Raw genomic sequence first — 25,447 nt, 5'->3', positions numbered from 1 at the left:
TGAGACTGACAGAAGTACAAAATGCTGAGAGGGGTTGGCAGGATGGGGTAGCATGCAAGATGTCAGAGAGAAATTGACATGAGCCAGCAAGTGGCTGACCTAAGGTCAATCTCATTCTTCAAAATAAATAGATTACGGGAGGAAGGGATCCTCAAGGTAATACAGAAACTCACACAGGACCAGGCGTGTTTCTGTTCTGAAACTTCAACAATATAACGCAAAAATATATGACCAGTGCCTTGGCAAAATCCTGGAACTCCATCCCTATTAACACGATGGATATATCAACAACAGAGAGATTGTGTCACCTCAAGAAGGGTCATAAATGCCCTTCGGCCCATCAAGTCTGCACCAACTCTCAGAAAAGCAGCCCCCATTTTTTTTCCCATAACTCTGCATTAACCATGGATAAATCACCTGGTCTGCACATCCATGCAATTCAAGCTGGCCAATCTGCCTAACCTTCACATCTCTGGGTTATGGGAGGAAATCCATATAGGCATGGGGACAATGTACAAACTCCACATAAGCAGTCACCTGAAGCTGGAATCAAACCCAGGTCCCTGGTGCTGTGAGGCAGCTGTACTAACCACTGAGCCACAAAGCCCAAAAGGAGCTCCCAAGTAGCAAGGGATGGTTTTGGCCTATCTGGCTTATGGGCCCAACAGTGCTGCTGTGCCACTCTGCTCACCACTTCCTTCACAACAGCACTTGGGGTAGGGCAATAAAGTATAATCTGGGCCAAAGATGCTCATGCGTAAAAAAACATAAATCAGTGACAGTGTGGGTTATTTCACTTAATGTTACTCCATAAAACAATCCCAGCTTAGTTGGACAAAGATTATCGCTGACCAGAAGAAGAATTGGAAACCCATCTGTTCCATACTGGGTGCCATCAACACTTTTCACTGTACAACAGATGAAACCCCACACCCTCTTCCCCCCACTTTGCCCCCCCCCAACTAAACATCAGTTGGTGGATGACCATTTGTCACCCTGTAATTGCAAAGGCTGCCATTGTGAGCTACTACCCTGAAAGGGTGCAGCCTCGCCTTCACTGAATTCTCCACATTGTTGAGGTTGTCCACACTGTGATTGCAGCGGAAAAAGAGGATGAAGCCGTTGCGATAGTTCTTGTTCATCCAGCCATAAAGCAGGGGATTGGCGAAGGTGGAGCACATGGCCACCACGTGGAAGATGGTGTAGAGCAACTTGTATTCTGTGAACTGAAAGAGGCGCTCGTCCAAATCGCTAGCCAGCTGGAAGGTGTGCAAGGGCAGCCAGCACACTGCGAAGACCACCACTACCATCACAAGCATTTTGGTTGTTTTCCTTCGTCTGTAATGGCTGTCACTCCGTGCGCGTGGGCTAACGTGGTTCTTTAACTTGATCCATATTCTAATGTAAGCGTAACTGATGATGCCCAAAGGCAGCACATACTGGAGGATGAACATTGAGATACTGTAGATGGTTCCATCTTGAGTGTTCCCACTTGGCCATTTCTCAGAGCAGACAACAATCTGCAGGTTAATAGGTTGCAAGTCGACAATTTTGTACTCCCTGAAGATGGCCAGTGGCCCAGCAAGGACAGCCGACACCAACCAGGTCATGGAAATGGTTATGAAGCTGAACTTCTTGGAAATGCGGCTGTCTAAATGGAAGACAATGCATCGATGGCGGTCCAGCGCGATTACTGTCAGGGTTAGAGTGGACACATGGACACTTAAAGCCTGAGCATAAGGGACAAGGTGGCAGAGGACAGCTCCAAGTTTCCATTCATCCAGGAGAGTATAAACCAGGGTGAATGGCAAGCAGAGTGTGTCCACCATGAGATCAGCCAAGGCCAGGTTGGCAATGAAGAAGTTCGTGACAGTTCGCATGGTTTTGTATTTTACAATCATGTAAATAACCAGGGAGTTTCCCACCAGCCCCAGGAGGATGATTAATGCATAGGCTGTAATTAGTGTGATCTGGACACTGAGTAGCTTGGTACTCTCAGCCATGGATGGGTAGGCTTTGTTCCTGGACTGATCAACCGTCATCAGGCGCCATTCTGTGGAAATGTTCCAATCGTTTCCCTCCACAATCTCTGTGACATTGCTGGTCGGATGCATCGTGACCTGTTCTGGATCGATCTGGTACCATTCCCTGTGAATGACAAGGGCATGGCTTAGAGATTTGGAGCAATCGGGAGAGAACGTACAAGCAAGGGGACACATTGCCACATACCTCATTACTTAGACTTGTTCGTTTGCATGTCAGCTCAAAGTCGACTTGCGAGGTTACCATGTTGGAAATATAAAGTAGTAACACTGTTGCAAAGGTAATGACATATCTAAGGCCTCAATAGACACAGAGGTCAATAATGTATGTTTCCATAACCACTTTAATAATTGAGATCACAGTAGAGAAAGAAAATGGTGGTGGATGAGAGGCAAATCAAGTGTAGAAAAAGGAAATTAAGATTGGAGTAAGACAGCAAGGCAAATTAGTGGAGAAAAGGAAAGAAAAAAGATAGTCTTAAACTCGGCGTTTTATTATGCTCAGGACTGGTTAGACCAAAGGGTCTGTATCTATGCTGTATGACTCTATGACTCTCACAACTAACAGTTTAAATCGCTCCCAGAGATGTGAATTCATACTTATTAATAATTATGCACTTAACAATCAGGTTTCACTTTCAATGTGGCTTTCACAGGCAATTAATGCAGAAATGTAACAAATTCTTCTAAATAATAGAGGTAAAGGGCAAGATTTCACCTTTGTCACGCAGATCAACATTAATTGACCAAAAAGTGTAATTATTCTCAGAATATCTCACAACGCCCCAAACTTTGACAAACATTAGCCACGTCTTTATCGCCACTGGCACTGTAGGTGATCCAACACCACACAGACTGCAGTGCTGGCAAAACATCTCCCATCACCACTAACTTCTCAAGGGGTAACCAATGATTGGTAATAAGCAATGTCCAAACTCCAAGAGTGAATCAAAAATAAAAAAGCATTGCCAAAAATGGTCACACCTGTAAAGAGGTCAAGAACTGCACACAGATAACACACAGTGTGGAGCTGGAGCAGCCCAGTAGACCGGGCAGCATCAGAAGAGCAGGAAAGTTGACGTTTCAGATCAGGACCCTTCTCCAGAAAAGAAATGCTAATTTTCCTGCCCCTCTGATCCTGCCTGGCCTGCTGTGCTTCTCCAGCTCCACGCTGTGTGTTTTCTCTGACTCCAGCATCAGCAGTTCTTACTACCTCTGAGCGAATTATAAGACCTGTACACATATGCAACATTTTTATGAATACAACAGAAAGGCAGTTCAGAATAAAAACAAAATCTTTCTGATCTAGAACTTATTATCACACCTCTCAGAAATGGCTCAAAGTGCTTCACTTAATAGTAATTGCTTTGAAGTACAGCAATTTACAGTAGCAAATGCAACTGCTACTTACACACTGTAAGAGCTCCCAAAATGCAGAGATAACAAATGTGGAGCTAGAAGAAGAAAGCAGGCCAGGCAGCATCAGAGGAACAGGATAGTTGACGTTTCTTCTCTGAAGAAGGGTCCTGACCTGAAATGTCAACTTACCTGCTCCTCTGATGCTGGCTGTCCTGCTGTGTTCCTCCAGCTCCACGCTGTATTATCTCTGACTGCAGAATCTGCAGTTCTTGCTATCTCCTTCAAAATGCCACAAGGGTTAAATGAATAGCCTCTGGGTTTTTTATTTGTGGTATTGGCTGAACAAGGAAAATTTGCGCAGGATCACGGGAGCGCTTCTCTTTCAGGTCTTCTTCCAAACGCAGCACATTTGCAGTCAGACAAAAGCAGCTGGTGCAACAGCTTGAGGAATCTCAATCAGAATGGTATTATACTAAAAATTACACTTTGCCTGACAATCCTTGGTCTTGAGACTCAATGGGCTGATTGGCTTACTGCTGCTCATACTTCTTCCGGTCTATGGTCAAACGGAATTTTAACCTTTATTGTTAGGGTGCTGGAGATTAAAAATAGGGGACTTCTGTTACAATTGTAGGAAGTGTTGGTGAGGTTGGAGCTGCAGTACTGCGAACAGTTTTGGTCCCCTCATTTAACTTTGCATTGGAGGCAGTTCAAAAGAGGCTCACAAGGCAGAGTCCTGGGACGGAAATGTTGATTTATCAAGAACGTCTAAATAGGTTAGACCTTTATTCATTAAAGATCATAGAATCCCTACAGTGTGGAAACAGGCTCTTTGGCCCAACAAGTCCACACCGACCTTCACAGCATCCCACCCAGACCCACTCTAAACCCACCTAATCTACACATCCCACAACCCCAGGTTAGACATTGAGAAAGTGATTACAATAGTTGAGGAATCTTGAATGAGGGGACACAGTTACAGGATAAGTGGGTAGTCATGTGAAACTGCGATGCCAGGGAATTTCTTCTCCCAGATGGTAGTGAATGTCTGGAATTCTCTACCTTAGGAAGTTGTGAAGACTAGATCGCTGAAAGTATTTAAAAAGGAGGTAGACAGATTTTTTGAAATGTCGGGGAGTCAAGTGTTATGAAGAGCTGGCATGAAAGAGGAGAGTTGAGGCTTGGAGCAGATCAGCCATCATTTCGTTTACTGGAATAAATGTGAGGGTCTGATTGGCCCACTCTTGTTCCTATTTTTCATGTTCCAATGTTTTATTTTGGGATTTTGATAATGGGTCTGGCAGGAAACTTGAGTGGAACTGAACTTCAGAAAAATAAGCCACTTGGGCTGAATTTCAGGTTCAACTGTCCAAAAATATCCCCCCAGGAGATGTTCCCCCAGATCTTTATCATCAGTCTGGAACAGCAGGACAAGGTTCACTGAACGGGTAGGAAATTGGTTTTACTTTGCAAAGATATAATATGAAATTATTGACCTTATTTCTTGCTAATACTCAGTAAGAATATATCTTAGACCTAAACGGCAGTGTGTGAAATATAAATGAAGCAGCACAGAGCTGGCAACACCTTTTCAGTCCATAAACTCCACAATTCAGGAGGACAAGGGTAGCAGATACATTGGGAAAACCACCATGCACAAGTTTCTCTCTTAATCACTCACAATCCTGGAAAAAAGTATCACTGTTCCATCAGTGTAAATGAGTCAAAATGCTTGAACTCCATTCATTACAGCTGTATGAGTGTCCTTACACCAAATGGACTACGGCAGTTCAGTTAGATAGCTTGATAGCAACTTCTAAAGAAGAATTAGGGTCGGGTGAGAAATGTTGGAGCAGTCAATGAAACAGCTACATTCCAGGAACAAATAAATTGGGTTAAATTATGAGGGTAGGTAGCATCGACTATGAATACATTCCCTTGAACACAGACAATTAATAGACAATGATACAAAAGAGGAGTTTAAAGATAATTCCACAATTTAATTAGTAAATAGATCAGTAGCAAGTACATGAAAGCAACTACCTCTGGTGCTGCTTAGAACATGGGGGGAATATACCATAAGATTAAACCTAGACCAATCAGAAATGAGGTCAAGAGGAACTTCTGCACAAACAATAGTGAAAATCTGGAATATAAAATGTTAAAGTGAATTTGTGGATTTCTTTACAGTGAAGATAACAGAACCAAGACAGCCAAATGGAGCTGTAATTTAACTAAATGACAGAGCTGGTGAAATGGGTTGCATTTCCTCCTCCTGTTCCAATTTAATATACAAATATGATTTATATCATATAATTTTCAAACCAAATGGTTCACATCTTATGCACAGAGTGACGCCCTCAGAAGCTGACCTACATACAATTTACCACAACAGCTTTACACATTCAGCAGTCCTATGTGTTGTTAACTCTAAGATATATAGGGATATTTGGGTTTAAATAAACCAAAACTCAATTCCTGATGCTAGTCTTTGCAATGTATTGTCACAGAATTTTCTGTCAGTCAACTGAACTGTGCTTCTAGTTTGTTAGAAATGTGCTTGCATATTAAAAGGGTTTTTAAAACAATATTCTGCAGCAGGTTCTTGAACATGTGAGCCGGTATCAGCACAGTGAACAACGCCAGGCATCTGTAATGACCAGGTCAAATACCTGCGTGTCTCCTCAAGAAACCAAGTAGACAGAACAGGGAAAGAATCAGTATGAGAACTGAAAAGGAATGCAAATGAAAGTAGTGAATTCAATGCCAGATCAGATAAAAGGAGAGAAGGAAGGAGAAGTTGAATTACGAAAATGCAAACTGGCAGAAAGGTCAAGTAAAAACATTCAATTTCAAAGTCACTATTTCTGAAATCTCCAACAATAGCTTTTGTTAAACGGAATATGACTTCTAGTGGTTAATTCTCGTTGCCAGAGAAATTGTTTGAGAGCCATTCACAATTGTCATATCTTTTCATGGTCCATTAAGTGGAAATGTAAAGCCATAGTTATCTGTGGCAGGTTTGTTACAGATACCCAGTGTCGCACACTGTCCTGACACCAGCTCACACACTCAACAACCTGCTGCAGAACGAGTTTCTTTAAAAGTCCAAGCATATATGTCCATGTCTAACAAACTGAAAGCACAGTTCAATTGAGTTACAACAAATTCTGTGCAAATATATTGCAAAGACAAGCAACAGGAATCGAGTGTTAGTTAATTTATACCTAAATATCCAGCAATCATACACTGCTCAACATGCTCCCAAAGGGAACTAGACAGTGATGTTGGCTTCACAGAGGAAGCTATAGAGCAATGAATCTGAGACAGTGGCTTTCAGATATTGATTTCTGTGGGTGCACCTGTCCCTCATAGGAAGGTGCCATAGCACGTAGAGGTAAATTACGTCAAACACCATTAGCCTTACCATTAATTTAATAATAAAAAACTAGACTATTCATTATCAGATCAACCAATTCTAATGCACTTTCTGCAGAATCTGCATGACCCAGGGCTGGAATCGCCCCACGCTGCACCAAATGTCAACTTTCATTCCATCAGTGAGTATTCCGTCAGGTTTGAAGTGCACTGAGCTGTAAAGGAATGAAGGAATGAAAATATCATTACTTCCACATAAACAGAACTCTCACAAACACTGCACAACTGGTCAAGAGAGATAGTAAGAACTGCAGATGCTGGAGTCAGAGATAACACAGTGTGGAGCTGGAGGAGAACAGCAGACCTGGCAGCATCAGAGGAGCGGGAATGTTGATCTTTTGGGTCGGGGCCCTTCTTCAAAGAAGGGTCAACCCAAAATGTCAACTTTCCTGCTCCTCTAATGCTGCCTGGCCTGCTGCGTTCCTCTAGCTCCACACTGTGTTATCGCAAAACTCGTCAATGCAGACTTGCCAACTGCACAGGACCATGGACAGTGTCCTCTGCCAATTGATGGCTCATTGGTCAATACTGAAAACACCCATCTCTGGTCATCCTGTTCCAGCAATGTCTGGATGTGTTGTAAGCAATTTGTTTCTCAAAGGTTTACTTTGTGACTGAAGCAGTTCACAAGTCCCTACCATGGGAGGTGAGGTAACTTAGATGGTGAGTTTGTAATGCAGAGTGATGTCAACAACATGAGTTCAATTTCCCCTCTAGCTGAGGTTACCATGAAGGACTCTCCTCAACCTCTCCTCTCACCTGAGGAATTCTGGCCGTCAGGTTACACGACAACCAGTTATCTCACTCTAACGACAGAGTAGCTTTATTGTTTGGTAGGACTATGGTGACTTTACCTTTTAAGGAGTGATACATCAACTACAGTGTTTATGTGGATGTCAGACAATAAGTCAGATTAGTGCCCGCTATTGTTTAATAAACTCATTAATAATTATTATTAGTGGAATGCTTGTGATCATTCTAAAGTCACAGTCTAGTATATTTGTAGATCAGATGGATTTAAATATGAATCATTAGTAAGAGAGTACGATCATGAATAAACTTGAAGATATGTTGAAATATTTTAGAAAAGTCTTTCAGCAACTGCAAAATCTTACAGAATCCATTGCACTTAGGATCCGATCCTGAATCCTTATTCAAGTCTTTGCTGACCTGAGACTTGTCCAAAGCTCTCCTGCTTATCTTCCCACTTTCCATCCTCCATAGTTGTCCAAACTCTGTACCAATACATTCACTTCTAACAAGCAAAATTCACCCATCACCCCTTGCTCACCGACTTGCACTGGCTGCTGATTAAGTAACATTCAGTTTTATAATTCTCATCCTTGTTTATCAAATACATCCATGAATTTCACTTCTTTCATATCATAGTAGCATTGTCCATCCCAACAACTCCACGAGTTATTTTTGTTCCAGTTCTGATTGCAATTCATATCTCCAATTCTGGGTCTATTGCTTAATCTGAATTTCCAATGGCCATGAAGCCCTTAGCACTCTGCTCTTAGCAGATAGCTCTTCCTTAGCCTGCATAACCCTTTCTCCTCATTATGTCACCTACCAGCAAATATCATTTGATAACCTCAGTCCAAGTTGCAACTGACTGCGTTTTCTGAGTAAGAAAGTCTAAATCATTAATTTGTACAAATCTAATTCAGGTCGCAGTCGGCTGAAATCTTTGGTCTAATTTCTGCAGATGTCAACCTTAAGCAGGCATTATTTTTCCCAAGGCTTGCAGTGTAGATTAATTAAGAACCAGCTGCAATTGGATTTTCAATAAATGACTGGGAAAAATCCCTGTTTAGTGAAAGTGTGTAAAAATAGACAGGTTAATGCTACTTAGACCTTGAAAGCACAACTTGCTAAAGTTAAGCATCACAAGAAGTTAAGTAATAGGTTAGGGAAAGGTGTTTGGTTGTTTTCATCTAAACAAAGGACTGGCTGGTGCTAACAAGGTGTAGAGCTGGATGAACACAGCAGGACAAGCAGCATCAGAGGAGCAGGAAGGCTGACGTTTCCAGTCGAGACCCTTCTTTAGAAATGGGGGAGCGGAAGGGGGTTCTGAAATAAATGGAGAGAGATGGGGAGGCCGATAGAAGATCGATAGAGGAGAAGACAGGTGGAGAGGAGATGGACAGGTTGCAGGGTTCCCAAGCGAAATATGAGTTGCTGTTCCTGCAACCTTCGAGTGGCATCATTGTGTCAACGCAGGAGGCCCAGGTTGGACATGTCGTCCAAGGAGTGGGAGGGAAAGTTAAAGTGGTTCGTAACTGGGAGGTGGAGTTGTTTCAACTCTGCTTCCCACTCCTTGTTCATCCTGGGCCTCCTGAATTGCCACAATGATGCCACACGAAGGTTGCAGGAACAGCATCTCATATTTTGTTTGGGAACCCTGCAGCCCAAGTGTATCAATGTGGGCTTCACAAGCTTCAAAATCTCTCCTACCCCACCGCATCCCAACAACAGCCCAGCTCGTCCCTGCCTCCCTAACCATTCCTCCCACCGCAAGCCCCACCCCCATCTCCTACCCACAAACCTCATCCCGCCTCCTTGACCCTGACCGGACCTGTCCCCTCCCTAACTCCCCACCTACATTCACCTTTACTGGCTCCAACCCCATCTCTTTGGCCTGTACGTCTCCTCTCCACCTATCTTCTCCTTTATTCATCTTCTATCCACCTCCCCCTCTCTCCCTATTTATTCCAGAATCCCCTTCCCCTCCCCCATTTCTGAAGAAGGGTCTAGGCCTGAAACTTCAGCCTTCCTGCTCCTCTGATGCTGCTTGGCCTGCTATATTCATTCAGCTCCACACCTTGCTATCTCAGATTTTCCAGCATCGGCAGTTCCTACTATCAGCTGACTGGTGAGTAGTGTGGGTGAGTATTCCTAGAATTTAAGCTAAAATAAAGCTATAGTTTGCATTTAGATTCCTAGTCTTTTAGTTTTCTTTCTTAAAAAGTAACTTATTAGACATAAGATTGATGCTAATTTTAAAAAATTACAATGAAGCATAAAAACAGGGATATGACAGAGATTAATTAATAAATTAATTACAATACAATATACATAGGTGATGTGTTGCTGCTGCAGTATGTGGAAGCAGCGGGATACTGAGGTGATCCAAGATTGTCCATATTGGTATCAATAACATTAATAGAGCTTGAAAGGAGGTTCTGCTGAAAGATGTTCAGGAATTAGGAGCTACTTTAGAAAGCACAACTCAAAAGTTACTAATCTAATGACCGCTACTTGAATCAAACTGGTCTGGATGAATATAAAACAATGGCCCAAAGAATGACCTCGGAGGCATGAGGTTTAGTTCATCTTGCTTGGTACCAGTACTGAGTAAAAGAGGAATATTCTGGTAGAAACCGAAAGAACTGCGGATGCTGCAAACCAGGAACAAAAACAGAAGTTGCTGGAAAAGCTCAGCAGGTCTGGCATCATCTATGAAGAAAAAAACCGGAGTTAATGTTTCTTGTCCGGTGACCCTTCCTCAGTTCTCATGGTAGCTAGGAAATGTTGGTTTTCGTGGAAAGCAATAGGTCAGTCTGAGCAGCAACAGCAAAGGAGAGTGAGCCTGGGGGTGAACAACAGGACAAATACCTGAGGAGTGAGGTCAGTCAGAGTGAACCTGGGGGTGAACAGTGACAACAGGACAAATACCTGAGGAGTGGGGTCAGTCAGACTGAACCTGGGGGTGAACAACAGGACAAATACCTGAGGAGTGGGGTCAGTCAGACTGAACCTGGGGGTGAACAGTGACAGCAGGACAAATACCTGAGGAGTGGGGTCAGTCAGACTGAACCTGGGGGTGAACAACAGGACAAATACCTGAGGAGTGGGGTCAGTCAGACTGAACCTGGGGGTGAACAACAGGACAAATACCTGAGGAGTGAGGTCAGTCAGACTGAACCTGGGGGTGAACAGTGACAGCAGGACAAATACCTGAGGAGTGGGGTCAGTCAGACTGAACCTGGGGGTGAACAACAGGACAAATACCTGAGGAGTGGGGTCAGTCAGACTGAACCTGGGGGTGAACAACAGGACAAATACCTGAGGAGTGAGGTCAGTCAGACTGAACCTGGGGGTGAACAGTGACAGCAGGACAAATACCTGAGGAGTGGGGTCAGTCAGACTGAACCTGGGGGTGAACAACAGGACAAATACCTGAGGAGTGGGGTCAGTCAGACTGAACCTGGGGGTGAACAACAGGGCAAATACCTGAGGAGTGGGGTCAGTCAGACTGAACCTGGGAGTGAACAGTGATAGCAGGACAAATACCTGAGGAGTGGGGTCAGTCAGACTGAACCTGGGGGTGAACAACAGGACAAATACCTGAGGAGTGGGGTCAGTCAGACTGAACCTGGGGGTGAACAACAGGACAAATACCTGAGGAGTGGGGTCAGTCAGACTGAACCTGCGGGTGAACAACAGGACAAATACCTGAGGAGTGGGGTCAGTCAGAGTTAACCTGGAGCTGAATAATTTGATTTGACTTGATTTGATTTATTATTGTCACGTGTACCGAGATGCAATGAAAAGTATTGCTTTGTTGCAAACCAGACAAATCGTACCTTACATAATGACATCAGAGTAATAGAACAGGATGCATAATATGGTGTTCCAGCTACAGAGAAGGTGCAAAGAAGGAAAAACTCTAATGTATGAGAGTTCTGTTCGTAAGGCTGATTACAGCAGAGAAGAAGCTGTTCTTGAATCTGTTGTTAGTGCTCTGGAGGTGATGTCCCAACTCAAGAAGTGACCAAGGCTTGGCTGCTCAAGAGCGAGGTTTGCAGCCTGAGTGAGTAGTATCTGGACAGAGGTCGTTGTAGTCTGCTAGGAATTGAGAATGGGAGTGAGAAACCTGAGTTTAGTAACTCAAACGTAACGTTATGTAATCAGTTCCTGGATTATTGTCTGTAGTTGATAAGGTTGATTTAGTTGGTACGATTTGAAATGGCAGGAGAACTCAGCCCCATGGAATGCTCCTTCTGCAATATACAGGAAATCAGGGACACTTCCAGTTTCCATGGTGATTACGTGAAGGGAAGTGTGATTGGCTGCAGCTCCTGATTGACCGCTTGGCAGTTCCTCGAGCTGCAGGTGGACTCACTATGGAGCATCTGTGAGGCTGAGAATGTCGTAGATAACGCATTTAGCAAGCTGGTCACATCACCAGGAAGGGCTACACACACACAGACATAGATAACCACCAGGAAGGCAAGTAAACATAGACAGGCAGTGCAGGAGTGCCATGTGGCCATTCCCCTCTCAAACAGGTATACCATATGGGTACTGTTGGGAGAATGGCCTCTCAGGTGAAAGCAACAGCAGCAGGATCACTGACGCCACGACTGGAACTGTTGTACAGCAGGGAGGGTCATAGGTGGGAATAATGATAGGGAACTTTACAGCAGGGGCAGAGATGGTTATTTCTGTGGCTATAGAAAGATGGGTTGCGGCCTCTGGTGCCAGGGTCAAGGATGTGTCTGAGTGGGCACAGAATATTCTGAAGCGGAGGGTGATCAGCTAGAGGTTATAGCCCATATTGGTACAAATGACACAGGCAGAAAGAGAGACGAGGTCCTGCAAAGTGAATTCACACAGTTAGATTGGAAGTTTAAAAAACAGGACCTCCAGGCTTGTAATCTCGGGATTACTTCCTGCACCACATGGCTGTGAAGCTAGGAGTATGAAGATAGCACAGTAAAATACGTGGCTAAACAGCTGGTGTAGGAGGGAGGGCATCAGGTATATGGATCATTGGGATGTCTTCCGGGGCGGATGGGATCTGTACAAGAAGGATGGGTTGTACCTAAACTAGAGGGAAACCAAAGCCTTGGCAGGGAGGCTTGCTGGTGTCATTTCGGAGAGTTTAAACTAGTACGGCAGGGGTTGGGAATTGGAGCAGTAGATCAGCAAGTGGAATGACCAAGGAGGAGTTTAGAGACTAACGCCAGCAAGGCAAAGAGGAAGAACAGACAGGGACAGGTTACTGCACACAGCAGGATTGGTGGTCTGAGGTTTTATTTTGTAAATGTGAGGGGTATGACAGGTAAGGGAGATGAACCTAGAGCTTGGATTAATACATACAACTACGATGTTGTACCTTTTGCAGAGACTTAGTTGACAGAGGGCCAAGACTGGCAGCTTAACATTCCAGGATTTAGATGTTTCAGATGAGAATAGAGAGGGATGTAAATGAGGTGGGGGAGTTGTGTTATGATTAGGGAGGATATCACAGCTGTAATGAGGAAGCCCATCATGGAGGTCTCATCCAGCAAAGCCATATGGGTTGAGCTCAGGAACAGGAAGGGTGCAATCACTTTGATGGGATTATACTACATGCGTCCCCACAACCAGTGGGTGATCAAGGAAAAGAAACGTGGACATATTGTGGAAAAATGTGAAAAGGGAGTGTTGTTGTGGTGGGTGATTTTAACGTCCCCTGTATTGACTGGGATTCCCTAATGCCAGAGATGGGGGCGGGGTGGGTGGGGGGAGTGGTTTTTGGAGTTTGGATTTGTTAGGTGTGCCCACAATGAAATAATATGTAAATCATCCACTCAGCAGGGGCCATACTCAACCTGAGACTGAGCTCAGCCAGGTGGTTTGAAGTTTCAGAGGAGGACAATTTCAGGGCATAATTCTGCAATTTTTAGCTTACTTATGGATAAGGGTGAGAATAGTCCTTGGTTGAAAGTACTAAAGGCAGAGGGGGAAACTAACTACTCTCATATTAGGTAGGAACTGGGGAGTGTAGATTGGAGGACAATTGCTTGTGGGCATCTTTTAAAAGCCAGTTAGTTAGGGGTCAGGACCGGCAAGTTCCTGTGAAAATGAAGGATAAGTGTGGCACAATTCAGGACCATTGAATGAGTCAAAAAGAGAAAGAAGGTAAGGTTAGGAAGCTGTAGACCGACAGAACCCTCTGAGAATGTAAAGGCAGTAAGGAAGAACTCAAACAAGGACTAAGGAGGGCTGAAAGGGGCTATGTTATGTCTTTGGCAAACAGGATTAAGTAAAATCTCAGTACATTTGAACAAGGAGCAAGAGGGGTCTCGGGAAAAGGTAAGCCCACACAAGGACAAAGGGGGGGAGGAGTTTATACATGGAGCTGGAGGAAATGGATGAATCCTTAACGAACACTTTGCATCGGTATACACAGAAAGAGAAGGACATGGTGAATGGTAGCTCTCGGGAGGGGTATGTTGATATTCTAGGGCAGGGCCATATAAAAATGGTGTTGGCTGTTTTGAAAAACATGAAGCCCCCAGGACCTGATGGGAATCTATCCCAGAATGCCAGATGAGAAAATCGCTGGAGCCTTATACAAAATCTTTGCCTCCTCTTTACTCACAGGAGAGATCTCAGTGGATTGGAGAATAGCCAAAATTGTTACTTTGTTTAAGAAGGGCAACAGGGATAATCTGGGAAATTACAGTTTGGTGAGCCTTACATCAATGGCAGGGAAATTATTGGAGAAGATTCTTAAAAATAGGATTAACTTATATTAGTAAAAGTACAGACTTATTAGCCATTGGCACCATGGCTGCGTGGGCTGATCATGTCTCACAAACTCACATGAGTTTTTTTGAGGAAGTGGCAAAGGTGATTGATGAGGGCAGGGTGGTGGATGTTTTCAGCATAGACTTTAGCAAAGAGTTTGACAAGATCCCTCATGGCAGGCTGATACAGAAGTTGAAGTCACAGGGGATCCATTATGAGCTGGTAAGATGGATGCAGGACTGGCTTGGTCATAGAAGACAGAGAGTAGCAGTGGAAAGGTGTTATTCTGATTGGAGATCTGCAAGCAATGGTGTTCCGTGGGAAACAGTGCTGGGACACCTGTTCTTCGTAAAATATATATAAATGATTTGGAGGAGGCTGATTAGTAAGTTTGCAGATGACACAAAGATTGGGGGAGCTGCAGATAGTGAGAAGGATTGGCAGAGGATACAGCAGGATATAGATAGGCTAGAGACTTGGATGGAGAAATGGCAAATGGAATTTAATCTGGACAAATGCAAGGTGATTCATTTTAGAAGGTCAAATGCAAACGGGAAGTATACAGTAAATGGCAGAACCCTAAGCAGCATCCACATACAGAGGGATATAGGTGTACAGGTCCACAGTTCCCTGAAAGTGGCAACACTAGTGGGTAGGGTGTTCAAAAAGACACATGACATGTTTGCCTTCATCAGTCAGGGCATAGTATATAAAAATTGGCAAGTTGTTTTGCAGTTGCATAGAACGTCAATGAGGCCACATTTGGAATATTGCGTACAGTTCTGATCACCACACACCAGGAACATGTAGAGGTTTTCAAGAGGATGCAGAAAGGATGTTGCCTGGTTTGGAGACTACTAGCTTTGAGAAGAGATTGGACAAACTTGTTTTGTTTTCACTTGAACTTTGAACGACAAGGGGTAATGATAGGTGTTTACCAAATTATGAGATACATGGATAGAATGAATAGTTAGGGTCTTTTTCCCAGGGTAGAATTGTCAATTACTAGGCGAGGGAGGTTTAAGGGAAAAGGAGATAGGTTAATGGAGACGGGAGAGGCAAGTACTTTTATTGAGGGTGGTAAGTGCCTGGAATGCACTACCCAAGGAGGTGGGAGAGACAGATAGAATAGAAATGTTTAAGAGGCAACTTGACAGACATGTGAATACACAGGGAATGGCTGGATACAGATCACACAGAGGTATCATGTGTCAGCGCAGTCTTGGTGGGCCAAAAGACCTGCTCCTGTGTTATACCATTCTTTGTTCTTTGAAAGGATGTGGCAGCTTTGCAGGGAAGCCAGTTAAGGAACGATAGGGTAAGCAGGAAGTGACAGTGTACAAACATAAAGAAAATAAGCAAATAGGCTTGAGGGGTGGGGTGAAATAGCAAAAGGCTGTTTATTCAAACATACGCAGTATTCAGACCAAATTAATGGTACAAAGAGATGTTAATGATTATATAATCATTGAATTTTGCAGTACATTAGGAGGCCATTTGAACTATCATGTTTGTACTGGCTCCTGAAAAAGCTATCCAGCTGGTCCCACTCTCCAGTCCTATCTTCATAGCCCTCTAAATTTACCACTTTCAAATATATATCCCACTCTCTTTTGAAACCTCCTACTGAATCGACCTCCACCACTCTCCCAGGCAGCGCATTTCAAATCCTAACAACTCTGGTTGTTCAGTAAAGGAAATCTCTGCAAAATGAGCCCTGCAAAGGAAATGGTAACAGTGAAGGTGCAATAAATTTCATGTCAAAAATAAAAGGATTAGAGTCCAGAGGGAATACTGAAGTGCAACCTAAAGAGCATCCAATTCTCTATTCAGCAATTCAATAATCACCATTGTGTATCTTTGCTTTCTTGCCTTATAGTACAGTAGAAAGTAGTGCGAAGATTCATTGGTTGATTGACTGTCTGATGCTTGTTAATCTGTAAACCTGGGGGTTAGACTGGTTTAAATCACACCATGGCGGCTGGTGAAATTATTGAATACATGTAAATGTAGTGAATAAACCACAAATCAAGGGATGGTAGCCATTACCACTACATTTGCTTATGGTAAAATAAAAGCCCACATGATTCGCTAACGGAAGGAAATCTACAGTCATTACTTAGTCCAACCTATGTGATTCCAGACTCCTGGAAATGAGGTTGACTCTCAATAGCACTCCGAAATGGTTTCAGGCTCCAATCAATAGAGATGGACAAACAGATGCCTACGTTGCCATTAACAAAACAGAGTTTTAAAAAAAGGACATCCCTTCCCCTGTCACTAGGAGTGTTGGACTTGAATTGTGGTGAGGTTTTTACAGGCCTCCAGATTTCATCCAACAAACAGGGAGGATACAAGAATTAGAGGTACCAGTGAGCCCGTGGGTCAGAACTGCCTCAGAGAGAAAGGGGAGAAGGCAAATGGCTAAGAAATAAATGTGTTGTCAACAACCTAAATTGATAAAGGTACTATTGATAAAGGTAATCATAGAATCACAGGGTCTTTAGGGTGCAGAAGCAGTTCATTTGGCCCATTGTGCTCACACCAGCTCCCCAAATGAACAACTCACCTTCACCCCATAATCCTGCACGCTACTTGTCTTCAAATGAAGAAGTGATAAGGAGTGAAGAAGGTGAAAGGCTGGGAGAGAAAGAAAGATCAATAGACAGGTGCTTGAGCCAATAAAAGTACAGGAAGGGATTGATTGTAAAGAGTAAAATCTGGAAAGCTGATTCTGTAAAGAGGACCTGTATTCTCCAAGAAATTATAGAGATTGATGGCCAAGCAGACAGGGGACAATTAAGCAGAGATCTGCAAAAAACAAAATGCAGGTAACAATTTCTCACTTTAAGTTACACACTTCAGTTCAGATACAGTCTCATTCTTTCTCAGCCCTCAGTTCTCTGTGGGGTTGGTTTTACAGGACACAGGGGATATAACCTTAAATTTAGAGGTCATCCTTTCAGATGTAATGACAAAAAACATTTCTTCACATCAAGGGTAACTTGATTTGTAAATCCCTCCCTGCCACCTAAAGTTTTTTTATTCATTCACAGGATGAGAGTGTCACTGGCTCAACCAGCATTTATTAGCCATCCCTAATTGCCCAGAGGGCATTTAAGAGTCAACCATATTGCTATGGGTCTGGAGTCACCTATAGGTGAGACCAGGTAAGAATGGCAATTGCCTTTCCTAAAGGGCATGAGTGAATCAGGTGGGCTTTTTTTCCTGGCAATCTGCAAAGGATTCATGATCATCATTAGGCTCTTAATTTCAGAATTTCTCTTCTTGATTCAAGCTCCACTATCTGTTTTAATGGGTTGGAATCGAGGTCCCCAGAACTTTAACTGGGTCTCTCGGTCCCATGGTAATACCAATAGCTTGTCACCTTCCCATGTTGAGGGTGATAAAGCCAATGGAAATGGAACTGAGATCCACAGAATTCAATGGGGACAGCACCAAGGTGGGTAGGGATAGGCTATGAGGAATCCCCATAATCTGGTTGTATCCACGTACAATTGGAGGGGCTGAGTGGCCTCCTTCTATCCCACAATTTCCACCTTTCCTTCAGTGACTTGGGTTCCAAGGCTGAATGGAGCCAGTCTTTCAGTAGGGAACCTGGTCAGCGGAAATTCGGTATGAGGGAAGAGGACTCTCGACCAGGAGCATATCAGCCAGGAACCGGGTCAGGTCACTCCAGGGATCTCAGCTGGCTGCTGTTTTTGGCTATGAAAGGGTCCGTTTGGGATCAGAGGGTGAATCATAAAGAAGAACTGAAAACTAGTTCTCAACAGCAACAATCTTCCAAAACCGCCACTGCCGTTCATTGTTAAAGTTTCGCTTTGTTTTAACTCCAGGCTCTGCATCCCACTCAAACTGCACTTGCCAACCGGACCAGCTTCGCCTTAGCTCAGCCGCTGTAAGAGAGATGTGGTGGAATATTCCAAATGGTCTCAATTGTAAACCCACCTTCCAGAGAAAACTCCACAACGACTACTGTCAGGCATTCTACTGCATTCCGGCTCCCAACACACCTCATGCGTGTCAAAGCTGGTAACATATTACTGTAAATATATCACCTCACCAGTCACGTCCTATTTGCAATTGACCAGTAAAGTTCCTTACCAATACCCCGTCTCCGGTCAACTGGATATCAGCGCTGCTTCATCCCCGCTCTGGCAGCAGGAGGCTTTGGAGAACAGTCGGTGTGACAGGCAGACAAATCCAGCGAGCAGGAACACTGGACTATGAGTAGAGTTATTAAACAGCCCAGTTACAGCATCCCAAAGACAGTTGCTGCAAATCCTGCTCCCAACCACACTTAAAAATAAAACATCTTCGCATTGACGCAGGAATGTTCTAACTGTTCTTCCTTCTACACATTTTTTTTAAGCTTTGTAATAGGCTGCGAGAAAAGCATGTCTGGCATTCATGTGCAGACTGCTCCCAGCCTCACTAGCTGCTGTGTCGCCTTCTGATTAAATAAATTGCTGCTCCAAAGCTTTTAGAGACAGGGAGAGGAGGGCGGGGTTCCAATTAAAAGGGAGCTTTTAGCCATGTGCATGGTTTTATTCTCTATTTCTACTCCTCTCTCTTTCAACCATTCCCATCCGGCTAGCACTTTACACAGACAGTGAAATAAAAAGACTTAATGCACGGCACTGCAACCGTTTCTTTGGATAAAACAAAATTGAACCATTAACTGTCTCAAAAGCTCGCTAAATGGTAAAGGTGCTGTCCAGAGGGCACAGTTCCAAGAGAATTGGTGTTTCTGTACCGAACTTATATTCAGAGGCCCCCAATGTAGGCGGATACTGTTTTTTTTGTGATTCATAGACAATCCAGACATCAATTGTAAAAGAAATGAACAAAAATGGGTGAGATCACAGACTGGGTGTTGGGGTCTGTTCTCATTGATTGCAATTCACCCAAAACTTTTGATGTTTCTTCAGAATTATTGGTTCCTATGCTACAATAGCAACCATAGACCAATACAGCACAGATAACGGCATTAGCCCACTGCATTTGCCATAGCTCCTTATAGAGGGCCAGTCAATTTCTACCTCAGTCCGTCTCTCTCCCATTCCTAGTTCGACCCCACTTGAAGTACTGTGAGCAGATCTGGGCACCGCACGTTAGGAAGGATATATTGACTTTGGAGGGAGTATATTGTAGTCCTATCTGTGCTTCAAGTGTTATGAGGAGCGATTATACAAATAAGGTGTGTTTTCTCTATAATTTAGATGTTTAAGGGATGATCTGGTCAAAGTCTTCAAGCTATTAAGAAGAAAAGACAGGGTAGATAAACTATTTCCATTGGTTGAGGATTCCAGAACAAGAGGGCATAGTTTGAGAATTACAGCTAAACTATTCAGGAGAGATTTTCGGAAGTACTTCTACACGCAAAGGGAGTTTTGGAACTCTGCTCTACAAAATGCACTTGGTGCGAGGTCAGTTTTAAATCTGAGACAGGTCAGTTTTTGTTTAACAAATGTATGGAGGGATATGGGCCAAAGCCCTTAGGAAGTTAGGCCACAGACAAATCACGATGCCACTTAATGGTGGAAAAGTTTGAGGGAGTGAATGGACTAGTCCTGTTCCTATCTCTCTGTTTAAGTAACTTCCATTTCGAAAGTCACTATTGAATCTGTTGCCATCAGCCTTTCAAATACTTCTGTCCAGATCATAACAAATGCGTATGTGATTTATTCTTTCTCATGTCCTTTTTGGGTTTTTTTGTCAATTATTGTTATTCTGAGTCATCTAGTCTCCAATATGCTAGCCAGCAAAAATAAGCACTTTCCCTCTTTTTAACTCTGTAAAATCTTTCAAAGCCTTGAAAAACTCTACCAGAACATCCTTTAAAGAGAACACCCCTTGTTTGTTTCCACAAATCTGAAGTCTTTAACAACCAAATCAGTCTGGCAAGTATCTTCTGTTATGGTCTTGTTACCGTTTCTAACGTATGGTGGCTGGAACTAAACAAAGCAAAGGAGAGTATTCTCATTTTAACCTGATTTAACATCATTTTTGCTCTGCTTATCTCTTTAGCATTTCTCAAAGTCAAGGATTCTGTATATATTTTAACAACTTCAAAGGGTTGTGTATGTAAACCATCAGGTGTCTCTGTTTCTGCACCCACTTAAAAATTGCACCACCCTTTTTCTGTAAAATAAACAAAATATTTCACTTTAATAGAGACAACAAGGTGCAGGACTGGATGAATACAGCAGGCCAAGCAGCGTCATAGGAGCACGAAAGCTGACATTTTGGGCCTAGACTGAAGAAGGGTCTCGGCCCGAAAAGTCAGCCTTCTTGCTCCCGTGATGCTGCTTTGGCCTGCTGTGTTCATCCAGCTCTGCACCTTGTTGTCTCAGATTCTCCAGCACCTGCAGTTCCTACTATCTCTGAAACAGCTTCACTATAATAGCTTTGATTTGGTTTGATGTAATTTATAGTAGTGACACATACCTAAGTACAGTGAGAAGCTTTGTTCTGCAAGCAGTACAGGCAGATCATAGCAAACAAGGACATACAGATCCTGGGGGGGTGTCTAGACCGAGGCATCCAGAGTTACAGCGCACAGGAGGTGCACAAAAGCAAGATCAACATTATTTGAAGTTAGAGAGGTCCATTCAGCAATCTAATAACAGCAAGGAAGAAGCTGTTCTTGAACCTATCAGTGCATGGGCTCAAGCTTCTGTACCTTCTGCCCGACAGAAGAGGTTGTAGGAGAGCAGTACCAGGGTGGGACGGGTCTTTGATGATGTTGGCAGCCTTTCTGCAGCAACAAGAGGCGTAAATGGAGTCCACAGTTGGTTTCTGTGATGGTCTGGGCCATGTGTGCAACTTTCTGAAGGAATATATACTTGAAAAGGAATGTTTGTAGTGTGACAGTGTAAATGCAAGAATCAGGTTCACTTTCAAAATACAGGGCCTCATATTTAATATGAAGATATAGACAAATTCTCTTGGAGGGCTATAATATCAGTGAGAGGTGGAGACTATGAAAGGCTCATACTAAGGCTGAGTTGATATTTCTGATAGATAAGAGAATTAAGGATTATGAAGGATAGGCAAGAGTTTGGAGTTAAGACCACATCAGATCAGCCATGATCTTACTGAATGACAGACCAGGCTCAAAGTGCTGAAATCCCTACTCCTGTACCTATGTCATATCTTCTTAAGATAGAACAAGAGGGAACATTGAACAGGCTCCTTCCTTGATGTATGATGTTGTACTTCCACCTCACGAGGTAGTGGAGTGGCTCAGTTGTCAGCACAGCCACCTCACAGCATCAGAGATGTGAGTTCGATTCCAGTCTCAGGCAACCGTAAATGTGGTGTTTATTCATCTTCCCTGTCCCTGTGTAGGTTACCTCTGTGTGCTCCAGTTTACACCCACAATCAAAAGGTGTGCAGTTTAGGTGGGCTGGCCATGCTAAATTACCCAGACTGTCCAGGGATGTGCAGGCTGCCTGGGATTTCTGCATGAGGAATGCAGGTATAGGACAGGATAGGAGGGTGGGACTGGATGGAATGCTCTTCAGACAGGGTAGTGTGGACTTGATGGGCCAAATGGTGTGGTCCCACTCTGTAGACATTCTACAATTTTTAAAAAGTGTAGATTTCAGTGTCCAGTTTCACAGCTTCCAGAAATGGTGTCACGCAGACTCATTGAGTAATCATCAATTAATGAATTCTCATCGATATTTGTTTTGCTGCCCCAGGAAGTGGCCTAACAAGATTCTCAGTTTATATTGAAACTGCAAGGAATGACTTGAAAGAAAAGTCCAACCCAGATTTCTCAGGGACTACCACAATCAGACAATAAATACCAGTGATTTCAACAATGACCAGGACTAAAGAATGACCTTTTAAGACCCGAATCAGTCATATTCCCAACTTCAAAAGAAAGGCAGACTTCACTTTTGAACCTTTCCATTGAGGTCATACAGAACTTATGTTAAAACTAAACTACTCTCTCTTAGGTAATAAAATGTGAGGCTGAATGAACACAGCAGGCCAAGCAGCATCTCAGGAGCACAAAAGCTGACGTTTCGGGCCTGGACCCTTTTGTGCTCCTGAGATGCTGCTTGGCCTGCTGTGTTCATCCAGCCTCACATTTTATTATCTTGGAATTCTCCAGCATCTGCAGTTCCCATTATCTCTGATACTCTCTCTTAGTTCTGGCTACCAAGCTCCTGAAAGATTCAATTTTACACTGATCTTCATACATTCATTTAAAGTGCAGACTCAGAGAATAATAGACAGAAATGCACTGCCAAAACAATATTTCTGTACATTGAATTAAAACAAATGATTTTAATTAAAATATTTATCTTCTACTAGTTTGGAAAAAGGTTTGTCTGAATGCAGGGAGACGTTCATTTGGAGACCTGACATTTCAGGCCAGCCTGAGGCATTGATTCCAGCTCAGCTTCTCATGAAAAGCGAAGCCATGCAGCTGATCCCAAAGAAAACAAATCAGGAACCAAGACAGATATCTGAAACCAGGTCAGACTTCTAACTCCATGTTCTTGCAGCTACCTCTGCTCCAGCTCTTCACAAAGACATACCCCTTTGACAAGGTCAATTCATGAAGGAGGCAACTGGAATTGGCCTAGAGACCAAGATCTGTTGTTGTTCCATTATTTCCACAAGGCAGTCATAGGAATGTCAGCAGTGGCACAGTGAGTAGTACTCACACCTCTGAGTTAGCAAGTCATGTATTGAAGCCCTGTTCAAGATGTTTCAGTATAAAACATTACCAGGTGTTCTTAGCGCACAACAAAGCGTGTGCTGCAGTGTCAGAGGAGCAGTGCTACACTATTAGATGAGCAATACTGAGGGAGGGATTCTCCACAAGAGGACCATTACGAAGGGAGCCCAACACAACTGGGGGTCAGTACAGAGGAAGAATTGTATCTCAAAGGGGGACCTGCTGCATTGCTGAGAGGCAGTACTGAGGGAGAACTGCGTTGCCAGAGGGGCAGTAATGAGGGCATTTGCACTGTCAAAGGGTCAGAATGAAGGAGCACTACAACAGGACACGGTTGAACTATTGGAAGGGCAGAACTGAAGGAGAATTTGTACTGTCAGAAAGGCAATATCATGGGAGTGTTGTACTGTCAGAGGGTCCAGCACCAAGGAACTGTTACATTGTCAAAGATACAGTACTGAATGCATGTTACACTGTCAGTGGGACCAGTTTTCAGGGAGAGATTAAAATGAGTCTCAATGTTCCCTTCAGGTGAATTTAGAAGTAAACACAGTTTCCGCTTGAAGAAGAACAGGGATGTTCTCGTTAATGTTTATCCCACAACCAATTTAATTGAAAACCAACTTTATTAAAAACATATTGTCTGATCGATATCTTTTCGATGTTTCTGGGAGCTTGTTCCAGGCAAACGTGTTGATTCTTTTTCTCCAGTAGCTGCACTTCATCTGTTGTAAAACAATAGTTGAGATGTGTTGTGGGATGCTATATAAATGCAAGCCTTTTTTATTCAGTGTTTGAACTCTGACCTTTAAGCTGAGAAGAAGGGAGTTAAGATTTGCATGTGATCAGAATGTCAAGGTCACTGGGGGCAAGTTTGTAAATGAGTTTTCATTTGGATACAAAGCCCACATTACTTGCTTCCAACTGTGGTGGCCGAACTGATCGAATAGCTGAGCTCTGCTTACATGTTTCCTACAGTGCAGTTAATTCTGGTCATTGCTAAAATTACAAACGTGTGCAGTCCCTTGGATGGATGCTCCAGGAACCAATAACGCTAACAGTTCCTTTGACTTCCTGTCTGAGCTCAGGAAGTGAGCTATAAAACATCTTGCATAATTCATGGCCATCCTTTGCGAATATTATCAGGGCTCCTCACATATCAGTCAGAGTGAGTGGCTGCACCCCACCTAGCTCTGCATATTCCCCGTGATGCCGGGAATATATCTACACTGCGACACCTGCCAACCCATGGGTTTCACTGCAAAACAAGATTCCGCCGCCCCCTCAGCTTCTGTCCATTGGGGGTCCACCACAATGCCATGGTCACAGGCCACAAGCACTGAAACCACCCCCACATGAGCCAATAGAGTAAGAGTAGGCCCTCAAACCTGCTTCACTATTCAATGTGATTATCTCTCAGTAAACCCGACTCGAATCCTGCCACCACTGGCCACTTCTGGGTTCATTTTTGATGCCGACCATGCTGTAAGATGGCAGAACATGCCAGTTACCAGCCTCTGATTAGATTAGATTCTGATCCACCTAGCCTGCACACCTTTGGACTGTGGGAGGAAACCAGAGTGCCTGGAGGAAACCCACGCAGGCACAGGGAGAATGTGCAAACTCCACACAGACAGTTACCCGAGGCTGGAATCGAACCCGGGTCCCTGGCGCTGTGAGGCTGCAGTGCTAACCACTGAGCCACCGTGCCACCCACCTTTGTGCCTCACGCAGAACCGGATTACCTGTTGTTTTGCAGGATCTCACTGTGCTCAAATAGTTGGGCTGTGTTTCCAAGGTTACAGCAGTTCAGAAATGATTCACTGGCCATAGAGTTTTTCTGAGGACACCAGGGGGTGGTGATGGGCACCGTAGGAATTCAGGTTCTTGCTTCCGATCTATTGGATATCACACCCAGCTTTTGGTGCATTGAAATCGTTGAAACTAGCTGAGTTCTACACTGGGATAATGGGAACTGCAGATGCTGGAGAATCCGAGATAACAAAGTGTGGGGATGGATGAACACAGCAGGACCATCAGCATCTCAGGAGCACAAAAGCTGATGTTTCGGGCCTAGACCCTTCACCAGAAAGAGTTCTACACTGGGTTCTAAATGGCCTTCACTGACACATACCACTTCACATTAGCAGGGGACTGGGTGGTACAAGAATACATTTCACCTGGGCATAGACCATCCTCCACTACCTGAGCAAAATGAGACTGGCCGGTGAATGTGTCCAGCTATTCCACCTGCAATGCATCACTGTTAGCATCAACCCTGTCATTTTCAGGCAGAAATCTCTATAGTTAGAGACGAAAAAATGCAGACGCTGGAGTCCGAGGGAGACAAACAGGAGGC

General features: G+C 43.7%; 1 protein-coding gene across 1 annotated transcript in view; it reads right to left on the bottom strand.

The window, feature by feature from the left end:
• Positions 1 to 962: 962 nt before the first annotated feature.
• The window catches only part of LOC125458423 (neuropeptide Y receptor type 2-like), a 30,769-nt gene continuing 6,284 nt past the window's right edge, over positions 963 to 25,447 (bottom strand). Inside the window, exon 2 of the mRNA XM_048543677.1 lies at positions 963 to 2,148. Coding sequence (XP_048399634.1) covers positions 963 to 2,114 — 1,152 coding nt within the window. The 5' untranslated portion in view covers positions 2,115 to 2,148. The remainder of the gene's footprint in view (positions 2,149 to 25,447) is intronic.

The sequence above is a fragment of the Stegostoma tigrinum genome, chromosome 13, assembly GCF_030684315.1.
Source record: "Stegostoma tigrinum isolate sSteTig4 chromosome 13, sSteTig4.hap1, whole genome shotgun sequence".
Lineage (NCBI taxonomy): Eukaryota > Metazoa > Chordata > Chondrichthyes > Orectolobiformes > Stegostomatidae > Stegostoma > Stegostoma tigrinum.
Note: the sequence above shows the minus strand (reverse complement) of the source record. Positions and strands in the feature narration are given on the sequence as shown.